This window comes from Silurus aristotelis, assembly GCF_946808225.1.
Source record: "Silurus aristotelis genome assembly, chromosome: 4".
In the NCBI taxonomy this organism is placed as follows: domain Eukaryota; kingdom Metazoa; phylum Chordata; class Actinopteri; order Siluriformes; family Siluridae; genus Silurus; species Silurus aristotelis.
This window is the reverse complement of record NC_139577.1, coordinates 6,130,107-6,148,192: the sequence shown is the minus strand read 5'-3', so window position 1 is coordinate 6,148,192 and position 18,086 is coordinate 6,130,107. Positions and strand designations below refer to the sequence as shown.

Here is an 18,086-nt window from a genome sequence, read left to right as displayed (position 1 = left end):
TCAATTCTGCCGCATGTGTGGTTTTTTTTTTTTTTATAGAATCATGTTTTTGTTTCAATTTCATATAAAGAGGTAATTTTAGTATGGAGAAAAAAAAAATTTTTATATTATGGCGGGCCAGATTATGTTTTTATTTTTTACATCAATTGAGGGCCGGCAGTTTGAGACCACTGATTTAGATTATTTAATCTGATATTAAATAATCTGATTTATGATATTATATAAAAGATGATTGAAAAAAAAAAATTGTTCTTCTATATCTTTGTGTATTTTCCTATACATCGTGGCTTTAGAATGTTATGAGGAATAATCCCCCCTAACACACACAGGAGCAAAAGAACAGTCGACTATATGCAGACTTGACTATTCTGATTCGATCCATAGTCGAGGACACTCCTATTTAACAGTAACAACAGTAACCCTGGTCGCTGATTATGTTCCAATAACCGCATGGATTTTCCGAAATCATCAAATTAATATCCTGTGTTATCTTTCACCAAGTGAACACACACACACACACACACGTTTTATCTGTTTGTCTTTAGTCAAATATGAACAGCTTTATCATGTGACAAATTACCCCCCCAAACATTCCACACAACACTGAACAGTCATGTAGCATATGTATTGATGATACAAAAGTGCAACAGTCGTCTAGGAAAAGACCAAAATAAACTTATCGAAGCTTATTCAAAAAATCGCTCGCATAACATTAGAGAAATCAGTGTTTCATAGACAAAACAGAACACAAAGCCAAAGACGTTATGATGAACAAAGCAACGCGAAATGAACGAGAAACATAAATTACACATTTCATTGCTAATCCCAAAAACAGAACAATTAGCGTGATAGAACGTAGCTACTGATAAAGCCGAGGAAAGGTGACCGATTATTCCTAGTAGAACAAATGATATAATGAAAGCTTAGGTTGCCATCACTCATACCGTCAACTCCTCAATCTCTGGGCTAATTTTTCTTTTTTTTCGTTAAACCCAGACGTGTCCTGATCAGCTTCCTTTTCTGCTCAAAAGCCAAAGGTTGAATGAATTCAGCTACTAAATTTCACTGGCTGCAAAGTTTCACCCGGACGTTGGACCCGAAGGCCAGCGTCTTGCTCCCGTTGGCTGAATGCAAACGTGTGGGCATGGAATTGAGAGTCTCGAGGCGTTAAAGCGCGGGGGTTCGTTTGGGGAAACGGTGGAGTTTTCTTGTTGTCGTCAGCATCCGGTCCGGTTCGGTTCAGTCCCAGTTCTCCCAGTCCTCATCGTCAAACTGGGACAGAAATAGAAAAGAAGAAAAAAATATATATTTTATTTATATTTATATTTATATATTTTTATGTGAGGAAAATAAGTATTTGAACACCCTGCTATTTTGCAAGTTCTCCCACTTAGAAATCATGAAGGGGTCTGAAATTGTCATCGAATGGTGCATGTCCACTGTGAGAGACATAATCTAAAAAAAAAATCCAGAAATCACAATATATGATTTTTTTTTTAACTATTTATTTGTATGATACAGCTGCAAATAAGTATTTGAACACCGGAGAAAGTCAATGTTAATATTTGGTACAGTAGCCTTTGTTTGCAATTACAGAGGTCAAACGTTTCCTGTAGTTTTTCACCAGGTTTGCACACACTGCAGGAGGGATTTTGGCCCACTCCTCCACACAGATCTTCTCTAGATCAGTCAGGTTTCTGGCCTGTCGCTGAGAAACACGGAGTTTGAGCTCCCTCCAAAGATACTCTATTGGGTTTAGGTCTGGAGACTGGCTAGGCCACACCAGAACCTTGATATGCTTCTTACAGAGCCACTCCTTGGTTATCCTGGCTGTGTGCTTCAGGTCATTGTCATGTTGGAAGACCAAGCCTCGACCCATCTTCAATGCTCTAACTGAGCGAAGGAGGTTGTTCCCCAAAATCTCGCAATACATGGCCCCGGTCATCCTCTCCTTAATACAGTGCAGTCGCCCCGTCCCATGTGCAGAAAAACACCCCCAAAGCATGATGCTACCACCCCCATGCTTCACAGTAGGGATGGTGTTCTTCATCCTTCTTCTTCCCCAAACACGTTTAGTGGAATTATGACCCAAAAGTTCTATTTTGGTCTCATCTGACCACATGACTTTCTCCCATGACTCCTCTGGATCATCCAAATGGTCATTGGCAAACTTAAGACGTGCCTGGACATGTGCTGGTTTAAGCAAGGGAACCTTCCGTGCCATGCATGATTTCAAACCATGACGTCTTAGTGTATTACCAACAGTAACCTTGGAAACGGTGGTCCCAGCTCTTTTCAGGTCATTGACCAGCTCCTCTAGTGTAGTTCTGGGCTGATTTCTCACCTTCCTTAGGATCATTGAGACCCCACGAGGTGAGATCTTGCATGGAGTCATAGTCCGAGGGAGATTGACAAATGTAAATGTATCAAATGCAAACCTTTTTGCATGCGGAACATGGTTGAAATCTGAGTGTTAAGTGGCGGACCCAGAGTTTGTTTAGTCTCCGCCTCGAACTTTGACTGCATTTATGTATTATTATTATTATTAAACCTAAATAATAATTTTAAGACAAATTAATTCTACATATCGTGGGAATGGATGAATGAAGGATGGAAGGAATGAAGTAAGTAAAACGTTTAAGTAAATCATATCTTTAGAATATAAAATATTAATTGTTAAAAACACACATTGTATTATCCAAACAGAGTCTAACAAATGTAAACTATAATATAATTTTTCCATTTATTTAATTACCGATTGCTGATTAATGTGCTAATTTAGTTTATTACTCCATTCAATCAAGTTAATAATAAATTGCATTAATTTGATTTATTCTATTTAATTTTTTATTAAATATTATAAAACACACACAACTATGAAAATGACTAGAAATGGTAGAACACGTGACACTGATCGAGAAAATTAAATGTTGATTAATTTCCTGTGTTACTTCATTGCTCTTTCAAATTTGTTGTTGTTTCTATAACAACGGTTCACAAACAGGTACAATCAGTTTATGTTTATTTAAAGTGCCTAAGTGCGCAAGTATGCAGGTGCATAAAACGTACATATAAATGCATAAGTATGAAAGTAAGTACATATGTATGTATGCAATAAGTGCATAAGTAAGCGTGTAAGTATGTATGTGTAAGTACACAGGTAGGTACGTAATAAGTGCATAAGCGCGCAAGTATGAACGTAGGTAAGCAAGCAATATGTATAGACGGTAATCCATCTATCTACTTTCGAACATAAATGTGCATCAGATTATGACTGGTTTAAGATGTACCTCTGTGGTAGCGTCAGCTTTAGCCAGAGCCATCTGAACCTCTTCCTCGGTCATGTCCAGGTCGAAATCTTTCTCCCAGTCCTCGCTCACGTCAGTACTGGATCCTGTCGTGAAACATAACAATAAATCAAACAAAAATAAATAAATATATATCAATTTACAATAAAAGCAAACACAATTGCTCAAACACTGCAGGTCACCTTTTTTGCCGCTGGTGGAAGGCGTGGACTTGCCGCTGTCAGAGTTGAGCTCAAACACTCGCAGGTCTTGCACTGGCTCCTCTTTTTTGCCTTCTTTCCTTGCCTCCTGCTCCCTCACTCCCTCCATTCTAGCTCTCTCCTCCCTCCCTCCCGCTGTTTTAGCTCCCTCCGTTCTAGCTCTCTCCTCCCTCCCTCCCGCTGTTCCAGCTCCCTCCGTTCTAGCTCTCTCCTCCCTCCCTCCCGCTGTTCCAGCTCCCTCCGTTCTAGTGCCCTCCTCCTTCGCTCCCTCTGTAATGCCGGCACTCTTCTGGATCTCGGCCTCGCTCGCCACCTTGGCACAGCTCTCTGGAAGGTTCTCCAGCTGCGTTGGGAGACTCACGGTGTCGCTGCTGACCGACGGAGTGACGTCGGACGTGCCGTCGCCATGGGAACCCGCCACCTCAGAGAAAGAGGAGGCACACGACGGGCCGGTCTCTGCGGATACTGGAGATGGACTGAAGTCCAAGCGTGATAGAGACGTGGCTCCGAGGAACTCGTCTGGAGGAGATCGTGAAAAGATCATGTGAGTGAGGATACATGATTGGGAACAACATTAGCAATCTCGTCATTAGATGTACCTTCCTCTTCCTCCTCCCATCCCAGGGTCTCGGGCTGAGTGGTTTCCTCTGCTCGCCGCTTCAGCGCCACTCTCCTGGCTTCCTCCTGTTCACACAAGTACGCAATCAAAACATGTAATTCCTTTCCGAAAATTTCCCATTAAAAGCCCTTAATGCAGCTTTACAGAGACCTGGCTGTAGATCTGTAAGAAACAATCTGTAAGTGACAACGACACAGAAAAAAACCCCTCAAAATTAGAACCTACAGGATGAAGTGGAAGAACAAAGTATGGGACTAAGTCCTGGGATGAACTTGAGACCATTTTTGTGATTACAGCAGCAGCTCCACAGCGCTCATGTGATCATTCTGTGGTGAATACTCGCTCCGTGTGCAGCCATTAACAACTGAAAGGTCCGGAGTTCGAGAGGAGCCACAGCAGGACGAGTGCGTGATGAGCTCAGCACAGAGACGAATCAAGGCCAGGGTCTTATTTAGCTAATCTGTTCTTGAAACTGTGCCAACTCAGGATTTTACACACACAGAGTTCTACAGGGGGCCGTTTCTGACAGACACCAAACAACCCTTGTGAACCACGAGTGGAAAAATGCAGACAGAAGAGATTATAGAGCTGTGCGGGATTACTGCATGCTGTGCAACATGTTTCTACACAGTGACAAATTGGTGTTGCGGCAAAACTAATCATTTCACACGTAGTATCCTTCCATCTGCCATGAAGAAAATATTACAAAACTGCACATCACTTGAATTTAATGTTTTCAATCTTACAATTATATGGACACCTGAGCAAGAACATCCCATTCCACATTTAGTCACAATTTCCTCTTATAATAAACGCCACTCTTCTTTAAAGATGTTGAACTCAATTGAGGAGATTTATGAGATATTTATTCAGCCACAGGGGTGTTAATAATGTTGTGTAGAGATTTGGGTGAAATGTGGAGGCCTGGGGTGCAGTCAGCGTTCACATTCATCCAGTTCCACAGGCTTGAGGTCAGAGCTCTATAGCAGGCGATATTCCATTTCAACCAATGCAAAGCATCTGTTTGTAGACAGGAGCACAGTCATGCTGGAACATGTTTGGCTCTCGTAGTACAAGTGGAGGGAAAATGTAATGCTACAGCAACATCCTAAACAATTGTGTGGCTCCAACTATGTGGGAAAAAATTTGGGGAAGAAGCACAAAAGTCATGTGTTCCAATTCTTTTGTCTAGTGTGTGTGTGTGTGTGTGTGTGTGTGTGTGTGTGTGTGTGTGTGTGTGTGTGTGTGTGTACACACAGGTGAAACAATTCAGGTGTAAGATTTTGCCGGCTGTATGCGCACCCTACAGGGACTTTCCTTCTCTATCCAATTTTTTGTCCCTTTCCAATGACCAAAAAATAAAGATTGAAAAGTCATTATTAATAATACAATGACATTTTAAATGATTTATTTGTTGTTTTGTTTAAATATATGTTTTTCTTGCATTCACACCAATGCTACAGATTTTATATGAACGCTGCAAAGCTTTAAACAAATAGGTTTCAGGTTTTAATAACCGATTAGATTTTAGATTGATGGATAGATAGATTGCTCGAGTAGGTAGGTAGATAGGTTGATTGATTAATCTACCTACCTAATCAATCAACCTACCTACCTAGTTATTTAACCTACCTCCCTACCTAATTAAGTAATCAATCAACCAACCTAATTAATAAATCAATAAATTAAATAATTAGGTAGGTAGGTATGTACTGTAATTTCCGGACTATAAAGCGCACCCAAATATAAGCCGCACCCACTGAATTTTACTAATATTTTTAATTTGAACATAAATAACCCGCACCTGTCTATAAGCCGCAGGTGTCTACACCGAAACTAATGAACTTTACACAGGCTTTAACAAAAGACAGTGTCTATTACACGGTGTAACAGGTGAAATATGTTGCGGCTCCTTTAGGAGCATAGCGCCTGCCGCCGCATTTTTTCCGCTATTACTGCATATGTGCAAGACCGAGGAATATGTCCTTATTATTTTCTGATGCTCATTTCTACGTTTCTTTGACTAACCCGTAACGCTGTTGCCAAGAAAAATAAAAAAGCATGAGTTTTGGAAACCTGTCTGTGCTTATATGATTTCTGTTGCAACTGGAGTTGGCGAGCTCACCCTTCACCCAGACTCAACGCGCTACAACGGCTTGTATCTAAACAGTAGCCGACCAAGAAAGTCATTGTTTACTGTCTTCCTCCTTCCTTTCACAACTATTTCTCTCGGGAGTTTTTCTTTTAGCATCGTCGTGCGTTTAAAAATCACCATCGGTGAAGCTTTTCTCCCGACGCCGTGCAGCTCAGAACACAGGTGAAGTGTGTTTTTTCATGCCCGGTCGTTTTCAGCGTGACGAATGATTTGCATTTTCTGTAGACAGTCCGAGTGAGCGGCAGGTCAAACGTCAGAGGAACATCATCCATATTTATGATGTGGTGCGGCCGATTTAGGGGGAGCGCATCTGATTTAATATAAAGAGTTTCATTGGTCTAACGTTATGGGGTTTAGTTTTTTGTCTTGAACCTTGTGAAACCGGGAAACCCAGTAAAAATCCATATATTAGCCGCTTCGTTGTTTAAGCCGCGGGGTTCAAAGCGTGGGGAGAAAAAGTAGCGGCTTATAGTCTGGAGTTTATTCATCCCAGAGGAAACTTGAGGTATTACAGCAGCACAGATAACAGGACAATAAATAAATGTAAAATAATGATGGCTGGATGGAGTAGGTAGGTAGATTAATTAATTAGGTAGGTCTGTAGGTTAATTAGGTTGGCAGATTTATTGATTGATTAGGTTGGTAGATTGATTAACCTACCTAACTAATAAATAAATCAACATGCCTAATTAATTAATTAGGTAGGTATGTAGGTGGAAGTGAGTTTATTTACACTATATAAGTGTACAGTATATAAAAGAAAGAAACCTTGGGGTGTGTACAGATACGAGGACCGTGTGATGTCGTTCAGGTTGTTAAATACAAATAGTAATTTAAGTATTGCTTGATTTACTGACCGATTGTTTTATAGATTGACTGATTGTATTATTTTGTATGCGTGTGAAAGAGACTGTACCTGATCCAACTGAAACACTTTGTAGAAGTAGCGCTGCCAGAACTCTGAGTGAGCCACAGCTGCTGGAACCTGCACACACAAATAATCGCACTATAATCAATATATCCATTATCCCGTATCCCACACCGCAAACTGACATGATGTTTTTTTTCCTTTACGGTACCTCTGTACAGTCGAGTGCAAACGTTTTCACACCTCGTCACAGTGTTTTTTTAACGGTGACAAATGTACCGCTCAATTATAATTAACTTATAGAAATATATTAATTTATCTACAAAAAAGAAACTGGAGAGGGAAAACCTACACGGGACAAATATAAAATCTGAGATATTTCACAAGCTGGGCAGAGGAGAACAAATCTATGTTGGAGTTTTTAATGTTATTGGTTTTCTCTCATTACGTAGTTTATTTTGTCATTATTTTGATATACACTCTTTAGCCGTTTCTGCTTGTTTTGTAAAAAAAAAGAAGAAAAAAAAAAGATATTTCTCTAAGTTTAATAATCGTTCCTGCATTACAAGTGAGATTTTAAACTGCACAAATCAGATAATGGGCATCCCCCAAAAACAGGGGGATGTTTGCCAGAAATCGAGCCCATAAGCATATGGTTGAAGGGTGGCAATAATCTTTTAACTCTGCATTTTAAATTAAAATATTACTTTTTGAAAGTAATGTGTGAAGTGTTTTATATAATGTGTGCGTTTGTGAAAAGGAAAGTACTATTTTAGAGGTTTTAGTGACGAACTGTACAAATTTAGCACAATAAGTAAAAGTGGGTCGTACCATTTTAGTGTAGAGGGCACGGATAGAGGGACTGGTCACCAGAAGCTCCGAGATTTCAGCTTTTTTTTCCTCTAGACTGAAAGTGGAGAGCCAAGCGTCAAACTGCTCAATAGGTCCTGAGGTGGGAAACACACACACACACACACACACACACACACACGTGACTGTTTAAGTAATCCTCAGAACATTTTGTACACTAGGGCTTATTTCAGGTGCACACAGTGTGTTGCATTTCCTTAGACTGAAGAGAATTTCTATAGACGTCTATCATTATAGATATCAGTCATCATCCCTATTCACTAAAACATTTCCATAGACTAATTTCATTACAGCATAATTTCATTATTTTCAACACCTCTCCATAACATTACTATAGACTTATGTCCTTATGGCATTTCTATACACTATAGCATTCCTATAGACTAAATTATTTCCTTATAGCATTTCTACAGACAAAGTCTACATGTTCTATAGAAATGTATAACTCCAACCTTTTTTGCACCACAGACCGGTTTAATGTCAGACAATATTTTCACAGACCAGCCTTTTAGGTGTGGCGGATAAATACAACATAATTAAATGATACGACCGGCAAAAAAACTGGTATTTTCTAAATATAATAATAAACGTGAATCCACTGTGTTGTTGTTTGTTCATTTTGCTCGCTTGGGGGTTTCAATTTAGCAGTAAAGTTTTATGTGTTAGGGGCCGGAGCAGCCCCTTTAAGAAGGTAGAGGATGGAGGTAAGACGTGTGACCGAGGCATCATGACATGCATCAAGAGTGAGTCATAGACAGATGTGGAGGAGAGAATCCGGTCATGTTCCAAAATAAAACATCCTTCAGAATCAGATAATAAATAAAACGGAAATAATGTAAGTTATGTATACTTTCTGTGCAGCCCGGTACCAATTGTAATTATTAATATAATAATAATTTGCTCCTTACATCTGTCTATAGCACTTCTACACACTATGTAATATACTCTATTACATTTCCGTAGATTTTTCCATAGATGAGGGGGAAAAAATTAAGAAATAACCGAACAGAATAAAAGAAAAGTGTACCGTCGGGTTCGTTGCAGTATGTAGCAGGGTCGGCTTGCACAGCGTAGAGACGAGCCTGAAAGGAAGCAGAACTCTGGTCAACTCACCGACAACAACTGCCCCAGTGCTGCTGAATTCTCAGTCCTGATTGGCCGTTTCATTTTCAGTGCACTACCTCACTGCCTGACTTTTAAATGGTCGTCCGGACATTAAATATAAAAAGTATGCAACATTATAATAGTGATGCTTTTCAAGAACCACTAACTAAATCGATATAAAGCCTGATGTCGCATCATATGAAGTGATGCGTGTACAGTGTAACATCTGACCTTGGTGCTGTCGTACACCTCGGTGGTTCCGGCCGCTGTGGCCACCAGCGTGATGACATCGCAGTCAATGGTCTTGTCAGGCGGAGGAGCGAGCGTGTCTGTGATCACGCCCAGAATGTTCGAAAAACTCTTCTTCACCTTCTCTGTGGCCTCGGATGAACCTTCCACCTAGCGAAGAAGCAAGGAGAGATATGCAATAATGGATGAATGAAACGGTGTGTGTGTGTGTGTGTGTGGTGATAGGAAGACATACGGCCAGCTTGCTCTTGACGGCGTTGGCCGTGGCGACGATGGAGCAGGCGGTGTCATGCTGGACCACGTTGGAAAACTCTGTCAGATCCCGCTTGATGAACTCGTACGCCTCGGATGACTGTATAGACGGAAACAGCTGGTCAGTCAGTACAGAAGTGTACCAGGTTTCGATATTCACGGGTTAATTGAGATCGAATCAGGGTTGAGGTGCAGACACTCACTCTGTCTTTGATGGACTGGAAGCTCTGCTGCAGCCAGCCTCCCCACCAGGCTCCTTCCCTGAGACCGTCACACATACCGAGATCCATTAATCCATCAATCAGTTCTCAGCAGGATCACACTTGCATAAAAACCGGTATAAATCCAGTATCGAACCACCTGACCTCAAGATTTAAGGAAAATCTAGAAACGCTTTGCAGCTGACGTAGACACCAAGATAAGCGCACTACTACATAACAGAAACGATGTTTTTCTTTAAAAAAAATTAAAGCACATTAATTTTATTACATTTGTAGGAAATAAAAGACAATAAAAAATTGCCTGCTTAGATCATCGGATCATGTCAACACGCCGTCTGCGATGGTCGCATTTCTTTATGGACTAGCCTGGGCCCATCCAAAACAGCGCTCTACTCACTATTAAAGCGCACTTGAAATCTCGTGCAAGCACCACAGCAAGCGTCCTATGTGGCGCGCCTAAGTAGGAGGCGCCACCCTATTTGGAGCGCCCCCTCTTACCCCAGCAAAGCACTATTTTTGTAAACAAACACGCAAAACCCAGGCCTCGGTGCCGACCGGGGAAACCTTCCCGGTGCTGACTATCTGCCCCACCGGGACGCTTACTGCCCTTCTCTTTTACCGACATACCAGCTACACCAGCCTCCTACAACAGCGGGCAGCACAAACCATTACTTTTTTTTTTTTTTAGAACCGACTTAACAACTCACCCTTCCGCCATCTTCAGCGCATGACGTCATCCGGAACACCATCAAACCGGAAGCAGATATTTAATAACGGTAGCAAAATGAAAATAAAATAACCAAGCAGATATAAAACATGAAAACGACTTTAATGGATGGTTTTAATACGCTTTCAAATGCGATTAATTGAAAAAGAATGGGCGTTAGAATACGGGGCATGACGACGCAGATTTTAACCGGAAATTAAACCGACGCCACGCTTAAAAGGAAAACGCGCGTCAACCGCGCCGCCATATTGGTGAGGACAAATAACTCGACTGCTCGTTGGAACTGTATTAATTATTCATCATCATCATCATCATCATCATCACATTTTTAATAAGTGCTATTAAATTTTGTTATACTTAGCAGGTAGTGTACCATATATATTTTATGATTTAAAAAAAAACTAGTAAAATTTAATACAATATTACTTTGAAATGAAATTATACCTGTATTTCAATTACAGCTTTGTTGTGATTTATTGTAAGCTTTATTGTAAAAAACACACATGCACACAAATTAGTATTCATATTACATTCACATACTTTCTTTCTGCAGATTTACGCAAGTAGTTGAATTGGCTCCAAAAATGGGTCTTTCTTGCTGATGAGATTGTTGATGATGATCGCATTCGGTGATACGTGATGATCGCCTCCGCTGTCCACATCAAGAAACAGAAACTAGTTGGGTCCTCTCACCCTTCACTCTTCCACTTGCAGACGCCAGGCCACATATCCCAAACTATCGTATGTGATTAATAGAACACATGACCTACACGTGTTAATAGACGAATAATGTGTAAAAAATAAAAACCATGAGAAATTCAAATGGGAAGAATTAAAAAATGTGACTTTTCTGTAACTTTAATTACGATTAAGACACGTTTTAAAAAACAGATGACAACTGAGGAAAAACCCCCACAAGAACACATACACACTAAAAATCCAACTTTGTGTGTTTAGCTCTGATTTTGGCACGTGATGTATGGAGAGCTAAAAGCGGTCCCAGGCCGCGGTGTCTCTTGGGGGAGAAGCTCAGCCCCGTCACCCTGTAACACACAATCAGCTAATGAAATTGCCCATAATTGAAGTGACAAGAGGAGTTTATCACGTCATTAGAATTCAGCCCGCTCCATATGGATGAAGGCGTGATGAGTGTGAGTTAACACCCACCTGAGCCCTCTGCCCTCTCAGGCCCTCAAGGGTGTGTGTGTGAGCGCATGTCATATGCGCGAAGTGCATTCGTATGCTATGTGTCTCATCCCAGCTGTGTTTTGCTCATCAGTATGCAGGCCGCGTGTGTTAGAGGAAGCTCGGTTTAAGGGGTCACGAGTCCTCCCCGTTTTAATTGAGGCTGCGTTGCAGCCAGAAGCTGCACAATATGTGCATTTGTTACACAATATGTCCTTCCCCCGCCCCACAATTCCACTAATTGGGTCCTTCAGTTCCCTAATTAACTTTGTTAGATCTGCCCCTGGGCCACAGAAGGCTTCACTCGTTCTCCCCATCGATCTGCACTTCACTCACTCACTCACTCATGGAGCACTGGTCAATCTGGAATGGGCTTCGGATCCTCTCTCGAGCCTTAATCCTAATTATACACGTAATAAAAATGCAACAAACACTATTAGTGTGGGGGAAAACGCCTCACCGACCCGCTCAAAGTTTTTTTAATAAACAAATATTGAATCCAATGTTAATAATTTGTTACATTTTTCAAATTAAATTATCATTTTGAAGCTGTCTGTGAAAAAATAAATCACTTCCTGTTATCGATGCCAGAGATCCCTGCTGCATCTATGCTAAAACTGCTAAACATTAATGTTTCTTCCTGTCCTCCTAAAGCTTTAAAAAAAACAACAACACTGACACTAGAGGCACCTTACAGGAACATGACAGGACACGAGTGTGTCATTTAATATGCCATGAGTGTGTTTATCTGGCAAGCCCATTTTGTAAGTTAATATAGAAACTGTAACATAATTGAATGTGGGCATAATACTGCGATTTACTTCACAACTGGACCCACTGTGGGAGATTATATTCAATATATATTCAATGCTGGGCTTGAGATTCAAACAGTCTCTGTGCATCTCTACAGGGTTTCCTCTGGGATTTTCGGTTTCCACCTACCGTCTAAAAACCTCCCAGGAGATGGATTGTGCATTCTAAACTGGTATAAGTAAGTGTGAGTGAATGAGTGTCCTGGATGTCTGGTTATTGTCTGGCTCAGAGTGTCCCAAGGTTGTGGGTTCAAGTCTCAGAGCTCTTTAACTGATGAAAAAGTTCTTTCTGAGGAAAAAGTTCTGGGGATGAGCCAAATTAATACGACCTCTTAATAACACAGTTGCTGAAACCTCAGACCAAGCAATGTCCATGAAGCACTTCAGATGTTACGGTCTCTCTGTGGACCCGGTCCATCTGCCTTCGATCAGGAAACACCAGCTTTGCACGAGTCAATGTGTCTAATTATCCTTCTGCAGCGGGCCGACTAATCCCCCACAATGTGTTTCGCTTCCCATTCCCACCTGTGCTCCGGAGCGAAAACGCAAAAAGGGGAACCCGCGGGCTCCCAGTATCCCACAATCCTCTCCTCGGCCCAGGCTGGCAGCTGCCTCCCCCCGCTGGGACGTCCTCCAGCTGACGGAGCCTCTTAGCCGTGTCAATGGGGCCATAAATAAAGGAGCTAACCGCTTTTGTGTGGCCTTGAGTGTCAGATCCCTGTGCGGCCTGACGGCGCTTGTTACCGTGATGAAATGCGGAGAGAAAGGGCGACAGAAAGAAGGAAGGCGTGCGAGGAGGAGGGAAAGGGGGGGGATCTGTGTTTTAGGCAGCCCCCTGCCCTCACTTTTTGTCCCGCCAGCGAGTTGTCATTGTCCTTAGCCTTTGAAAGCCATGGACAGAGGGAGGAGGAGAGATGAAGCATTTCTTTATTTCTCCTCTGATCTCGCCTTCATCAGGACGCAGAGTCATGCGAGGACGAGCGTGTTTTCTTCACGGCCGATTTGGTTCCTGAGAAACGCTGTGTGTGTGTAAGTGTGTAAAAAGGACAGAGGTAATGAAGATCTCCAGGATCTAATACTCTTGCAATACTGCTCACGTAGTGGCCAAAGGACCTCGATCAATATTTATGCATTAAATTGTTTATTTGAATAATAACACACATCTATCTATCCTTGTTTATTTAATTTTATTAACTTTATTTAATTTTATTGTATTTGATTATATATATATATATATATATATATATATATATATATATATATATATATATATATATATATATATATATATATATATGAATCTAATAAAAATATATAACAATTACAATGAGTAAATGTAAGAATAACAATTAGTTATACTACATTGTCACACAAAAAAAAAGTAAAATTAAATACAATATTTTCATTTGAGGAAATTACATCTGTGACACATAGAGTTAAAAAAAAAAAAAAAAACATTAAACATAAAGAAACGCATGCACAAAATTAATATTTTTGCAGCAATAATATATATATATATATATATATATATATATATATATATATATATATATATATATATATATATATATATATATATATATAATTATTATTATTATTATTCCAATGACTGACTTTTTTTAATTTCTTGCTCTTTAACCCCATCAACTAGTGACTCAAAATTAATAAATGACTCGATATTGCTAATAAATAATTAATAAATGGCTCTGAGGAATAAAAAAAAAAAATGGAAAGTTTTTTTTGCTGGTTGAGAAAACGTCAATGATATGATGATGATCACATTTGGTCAAACAATGATGATCATCCCTTCTTTCGAGATTGCGAAACAGAAACTAGTTGAATCGTCTCACCCTGCACTCTTCCGTCTAACAAATGTCCGCTTGCAGATGCCAGGCTGTCTCGTAATTAATGACAGCGGCCGAGGGCTGAATATGACCGCAGCTTTGTTGGACATTGACAAATCTTCCCGCGCACACATGAAAAGAAACGGTCCCTGTCCCCTGTGTGTGGGACACAATAGAGACGCGCCAACCTGGCGACGGCCTCCTCCTTTCTTCCCTGGCGCTGCCCGCTGGGCGCTCACGACTGAAGGGCTCCTCTGACTCTCTCTGTTGCGTTAACTAGCCTTTGTACGTTTTTTTTTTTTTTTCCAAAGCTTGACTAGCGTCAGGCAGCACATGCTAGCTAGCATAAGTAGGTGCTGTTGCATATGTTCAGTGCAGAAGTAAATCGTGGCCAATATTGCTGTAAAGGCTTTGCAAAGGTGTGATACATATGGTGTTTGAATATTTTGATTTGATAAAACACACATGCATATACAACCACACACACACACCCACACATATAGTTAACAGCTGGTGTCCCTGACAGCTCTTTAGCATGTCACACTTCCAGGTCCTTTGTATTTGTTTTTACACTTTAGTCTAACTCTCTTTAAATATTGTGTTGATTTATTGATGTTGTTCAGTTCTTTTTTATAGTCACATACACATATCATTTTTATATACACACACACACACACACACACACACACACACACACACACACACACACACACACACACACACACACAGTTTAACAGCCCCACTGATAAATCTCGCTGTAGTTTTAATACTGATTTAATACTGCACTACTGATTTATATATGTATATACAAAGTGTAAAAACAAATACAAAGGACATGGAAGTGTATATAATATTATTTTATAATATTTTACTATACTTTAAACTGTTGGGACATATAATATTGCTATTGTTACATCATAAATGATTAGCTTTCATTCATTTATGTGAAATCTAAGAAAAAACTCAAGCAGGAAGAAGAGACAGTCCTGGGAAATGAAGGTAGGCTAATACAGTAACTGATAAAAAAAAAAATAATTTTGTGCTGATATATACCCTCCCTGATGAGTTTGAATTAGTTTGAATTGAATAAGTTTGCTGACAGATGGAAAAAGGGAAAGAAGAGACCATGGCATTTTAATAATAATTAAACTTTTAATTTACGAAATCGTAAAAAACTGTACACCAAAAAAATTAGACTGTACAAAACTTCACATACTATTCACATTCGTTTTTTTCCCCGTTTGACCTACAGCAAGCTTATCGATCCTGTAATAAGGAAAACCATTTTTTGGAGCAGAACATTATATACATAATAAAACATTCACAAATCTTTGCTGCAATCTTTGAGTTAATGTTCAGCTTAGGTAACATTTTGCATCCTTTTTCTCGTTCATTTGCTCATGGAAAGGGCGTGCAGGCTGGCTGTGGACACCGGCAAAGGTTGGCACAGGGAGCACGGACATGGCATGCCGGGGAAGTGCCTATACGAGCCGGCCAAATGCAGCGGGTCCTTCAGTAGGCTTGGAATTGGTGGCGCGTGGAAGCCCAGATATCCTGCTGACGGAGGAGAATGAGGAGCTTGAGCCATAGCCGTGTGTGTGCTGGTGTGCTGCAGGGGGGTGGAGCTCATGGCCACAGCGCTGCTTGCCAATGAGTGCAAGGACTGGGCCAAAGGGTGCAGGGGAAGCTGTGACGGAGCTAAGACGGGCCTCGGGGCATGGTTTTGAGCCACGCTGGACCCATAAACCTCACCCACCAGCTTCTTCATCTCCTCCAAGGAACTGGAGAGCATGAGGATGTAGTTGCGTGCCAGCAGGAGGGTAGAGATCTTTGACAGCTTTCGCACCGAGGGCCCTTGGGCATACGGCATGACTTCGCGAAGGCCGTCCATGGCTTGGTTCAGGTCGTGCATGCGTTTCCGCTCGCGGCTGTTCACCTTGAGACGCAGCTCCTGAAGATCTTCTTTGGAGTTCTCAGGCTGGTTTGGGATTTTCCCCCCAGAAGCCAGGGATCCGTTGGACGTTTTCTCCGCTTGCTGGAAGATCTTGCTCGAAAAGAAGCTGGAGTCGACGGCGAGGTCGGGGGATGAGGATCGACTGCAGGTAGAGCCGGTGTCCGAATCCATTGTAGTTGTCGTCACTTAATCGAAAAATGTTAATATGTGAAGATCCTGCTGGTCAAAATGTCCTCCCAAAATGTCTTCAGCAATCAGTCAGAACAGCAGAACTCTTTGGTCTAGCAAAACCGGAACAATCACACACACACATACATATACACACAATCCCTGTCCTCTCTTCGCTCTTACGTGAGTGTGTCTCAAGGCTCAGTGCTTCGGCCAAATCCCTACAGTTCGCCTTTTTATAGGCCTCCTCACCCACAAAGACACAATGACATGCATAATGCGACTGGAGACCTCGAGCCAATAACAGAGGGGACACACTTTCACCCACACACACCCCTTCTTAACAAATACACCTCCCCACCCACCCCAATCACAAAACACACACACGCATACACATCAACTACAAACGACAAAATTCACACATTAGAGGAAAGTCTTTTAGTAGAAAGACTTCATCAAGGTGTGTAAAGCACCTTTTATGGTTCGTGTTCATTGAGCACGAGTCCCCGTAATGTTTGAATTAGAATAAGTCTTACACAGAAAAGGCCTTTATATTCCTTTACATTGTGTGTATACTTTAATATTCAGTGTCAATTTTCCTTTAAAATCTTATTTTTATTACTTACACAATGTTTCCTACACACACACTTATACACCTATTAATACACACTTTCCTATTTGAATCTCTTTATAACTGGAAAACTTGTAATGGTTTTGTTGACTTCAGAAAAACAATAAGACTACACCCGAAGACTTGAACTTTCTGTTTACTGCAGCAATACACCGTTTATTACACGATGATTGGTCATTGATTTATCCCGAAAGCTCTTTGCTGCCTTTGACTTTGCTTCCCTCTTTACGTCTCGTTTATGATTGGCTCTCTTTGACCTCTCCTATTTAACACTCTTTCAACACTTAAGTCACCAGGAATGAGCAGGAGAGTCAGCGCGAGCGTGGAAACGTCGACAGCACCCGGATTAATGGTAAACTAGTTCGCAATTCAGCACCGTCCGAACCCTTTCGAGGGCGTCGTGGAGTGCGAAGCCATCCTGCCGAGAGTGGAAGAGGGAGGAGAGGGGAGGAGGTAGTTAAAGAGACACAAAAATGTGCCTTTGCGTATTGTGTGTCCCCTCTCGGGGTCATAAAAACTCTGCGATGAAGCCCGTGGGATGCTGCTATTACCCCCCTGCTATGTGCTTAAGCTTCTAGAGCGTTCATTAGCATCACTATCACACACTGCGTAACGCACTCCCACACTCAGAGATCACGTGGAGGAGAAACTAGCCGGGTTGCGGACTCTTTCTCACACACACTTACACAGATGGAAATCACAAGTTACCAAAAACAGGAAAGTTATAAGAAAGAAAATGCTGACTCATTGAAATGACTTACTTTAGAGATTTGATTTTGTGTCAACAAATCAAATGGAACAAGTTTGGATCGCATTTGCGGCACCAAAGTGATTAAACTGAAATGTTTATTTTATTTAACTGAGTCATTTGGGAGTTTACACTTTACTTCATTTGACGTTTTTCTTTGGTTTTTTATTT

General features: G+C 41.0%; 3 protein-coding genes across 4 annotated transcripts in view; 1 reads left to right on the top strand and 2 right to left on the bottom strand.

Moving 5' to 3' along the window:
- Positions 1-18,086, top strand: part of fndc5a (fibronectin type III domain containing 5a) — a 76,016-nt gene that overhangs the window by 11,375 nt on the left and 46,555 nt on the right. The gene's annotated exons all lie outside the window — the stretch shown is intronic.
- Positions 526-10,699, bottom strand: bsdc1 (BSD domain containing 1). 2 transcript variants are annotated; one of them, XM_083540494.1, is made up of 11 exons: positions 10,554-10,699; positions 9,829-9,886; positions 9,609-9,725; positions 9,356-9,523; positions 9,048-9,102; positions 7,982-8,097; positions 7,199-7,267; positions 4,108-4,192; positions 3,491-4,027; positions 3,291-3,394; positions 526-1,272 (listed from the first exon to the last, which is right to left on the bottom strand). In XM_083540494.1, exons 1-11 carry the CDS (start codon positions 10,562-10,564, stop codon positions 1,240-1,242), a joined length of 1,353 nt encoding a protein of 450 aa, XP_083396620.1. In that variant the 5' UTR covers positions 10,565-10,699; the 3' UTR covers positions 526-1,239. The 2 variants fall into 2 exon arrangements, with proteins under 2 accessions (XP_083396620.1, XP_083396619.1); XM_083540493.1 differs by lacking the exon at positions 10,554-10,699 and having other exon boundaries at positions 9,829-10,514.
- Positions 15,778-18,086, bottom strand: part of olig4 (oligodendrocyte transcription factor 4) — a 4,384-nt gene continuing 2,075 nt past the window's right edge. Inside the window, exon 2 of the mRNA XM_083540537.1 lies at positions 15,778-17,585. Coding sequence (XP_083396663.1) covers positions 15,805-16,539 — 735 coding nt within the window. The 5' untranslated portion in view covers positions 16,540-17,585 and the 3' untranslated portion in view covers positions 15,778-15,804. The remainder of the gene's footprint in view (positions 17,586-18,086) is intronic.